Here is a 2,319-nt window from a genome sequence, read left to right as displayed (position 1 = left end):
TCTCAAAAAAAAAAAAAAAAAAAACTGCTGCGAACATTCATGTTAAAGTCTTTGTGTGGATATATGATTACTTTTCTCTTGCGGTAAATACTTAGAATGGGCTCAGTCATATGGTAGGCATAAGTTTAAATTTTTATAAAATTGCCAAGCCATCTTATGAATTTTAAAAAGAGACAAATGAAAGTAAGCTCAATTTTCTCTGATTTCTTCTGGACTTGGAACATTTTCCCCAAGTAACTTACACTTCTTGCAATCTAAAATTAAAACATATCCCTTTAACAAATAAGTGAAAAAGATGAGGAGTCTTAAACTGTTAGAGGAATGAAAGTCTACTAACTACACTTTAAAATACTCTTCTTAAACGATTAAAACGTCTATTAATAAGAAAAAGATTTTATTTTCATTATGTTCATTCAGTGGAATGCATTTTGCTGTAACAAGGTAGAAGAAAAATGTAGCCATTTCTTTGCACTAAGGTTTATATTCTTTCCTATTGTAGGAAAAAGAATTCTAGTTTTAAATGGAGGTTACAGAGGAAATGAAGGTACCCTAGAGTCCATCAATGAGAAGACTTTTTCAGCTACTATAGTCATTGAAACTGTAAGTTTGTTTACACAAAGACAGAAATTTCAAAATGCTTTAAATATGTGCTATAGTTTTTTTTTTTTTTTAATTGGACTGGTCTTTGTTTTATTTTAGAATTTGGCTTTTTTGTGCTCCTTCTTTCCTATTTGGAAATCTGTAATCTTATTTTCTCCAGTGATTCCGTCATTGCTAAAGCATTTTATTTTCTGATTACAAAAGAAATGTGTGCTCATTGTATAAAACCTGAAAAATATAATCCAGTAGAAGTAGTTTTTTAAATTTCCCATAATCCTCCAGCCTGACGATAACCCCCATTAATATTTTGGTCTGTTCTTTTCCAGTCTTTGTGTTTTATAAAATTGCATACAACATGTACAGTTTTCTTTCCTGACTTCCTCCCTCCACATTTAATACAAAACTCAATCCGACACAGCAAAATTCTTGGGGGGAAGTGTAGTTGTAGTTGGTGGGAAGGGAGCCACAGAGGTCAGCCATTTTTTTAAGGTCCCCCCTTCTGCCGTAAAGGATTTAAGGTAGCAGAGATCAATACAGTAATTTAAAGAGCTCTGACATATAAGTAAAGTTGGGGGGTTTTTTCGAGACAGAGTCTTGCTCTGTTGCCCAGGCTAGAGTGCAGTGTTGTTGTTCAGTGCAGTGGCATTGTTACAGCTCACTGCAACCTCAAACTCTTGGGCTCAAGGGATCCTGCTGTCTCAACTTCCTGAGTGAGTGTCTGGGACTACAGGTGCACACCACCACGCCGGCTAATTTTTCTATATTTCATGGAGACTGGGTCTCACTTTGTTGCCCAGGCTGGTCTTGAACTCCTGGCCTCAAGTGATCCTCTGGGCTCAGCCTTCCATGGTGCTAGGGTTACCAATGTGAGCCACCGTGCACGGCCTAAATAAAATTGTTTACTGACTTAGAACTGATAGTTCTCTGACAGGTCCGGGAGGAAGGCCCAGGATGTCTTCAGAAGGAAGATTCTTTTTAGGACTCTGAACTCCTGCACTACGTAACTTTACCACTATACAAAAGAAGTTTTCATCTCCAGCACAGTCAGTTTCAGTATTTTGTGGGGATAATAGACCCCTTGGAGAGGGTGATTGAAGTTTGGAGTATCTCCAAAACATTGCAGGCAATTGCCAAAGTTTTGTGTTCTCTTGGGGCTTCTTATCACAGGCCTCTAAGCCCACGGACCTGTTGGAGAATATGTATCTCAGGAAGGTTTTCTGGAAAAACCAGTGTGGTCCTTATTGGAGAGAATTCACATTTCAGTAAATTAAGCATTTTTTTCCTGTGCCTGACAATGCTAACCTAGAAACTGTCACTCACCAACCTATAGGGGAAAAAAAGGAAAAGGGACTCTTACCGGGCATTGAGGAATTTATCAGTCTGACTAAATTAACAGATTTTTTTTTTTTAATGACTGTAAGTTTTTCTCTCTAACTCAATCAGTAGAAGGTAATGGGAAATCCAGTATTTCCTTGATAGATTGATTATCCTTCCCTTTTAAACTTTCTGGTACTGTCAAATGCAGGTCCTGTTTCAAATGTTTTCATCTAAGGGAAACACAAAACAACTGCTTACTACTGAGGATGTATTAATTCCATCCTGATATCTTTGGTTCACAGTTTGTATGGTATTCTTCAGGAGCTAATTTCGTACCTTCTTCACTCCAAACCCACAGTTGCGTCTTCTTTTCTGATGCTTTAATTGCTTACAGGGCTGTAC

At 37.4% G+C, this 2,319-nt stretch overlaps 1 protein-coding gene across 1 annotated transcript in view; it reads left to right on the top strand.

Moving 5' to 3' along the window:
* The window catches only part of KIN (Kin17 DNA and RNA binding protein), a 24,808-nt gene extending 24,109 nt beyond the window's left edge, over positions 1 to 699 (top strand). Inside the window, exon 11 of the mRNA XM_012642176.1 lies at positions 500 to 699. Coding sequence (XP_012497630.1) covers positions 500 to 699 — 200 coding nt within the window. The remainder of the gene's footprint in view (positions 1 to 499) is intronic.
* The last annotated feature ends 1,620 nt before the right edge of the window (positions 700 to 2,319 follow it).

Source organism: Propithecus coquereli, unplaced genomic scaffold (genome assembly GCF_000956105.1).
Source record: "Propithecus coquereli isolate 6110/MARCELLA unplaced genomic scaffold, Pcoq_1.0 Scaffold177, whole genome shotgun sequence".
Lineage (NCBI taxonomy): Eukaryota > Metazoa > Chordata > Mammalia > Primates > Indriidae > Propithecus > Propithecus coquereli.
Note: the sequence above shows the minus strand (reverse complement) of the source record. Positions and strands in the feature narration are given on the sequence as shown.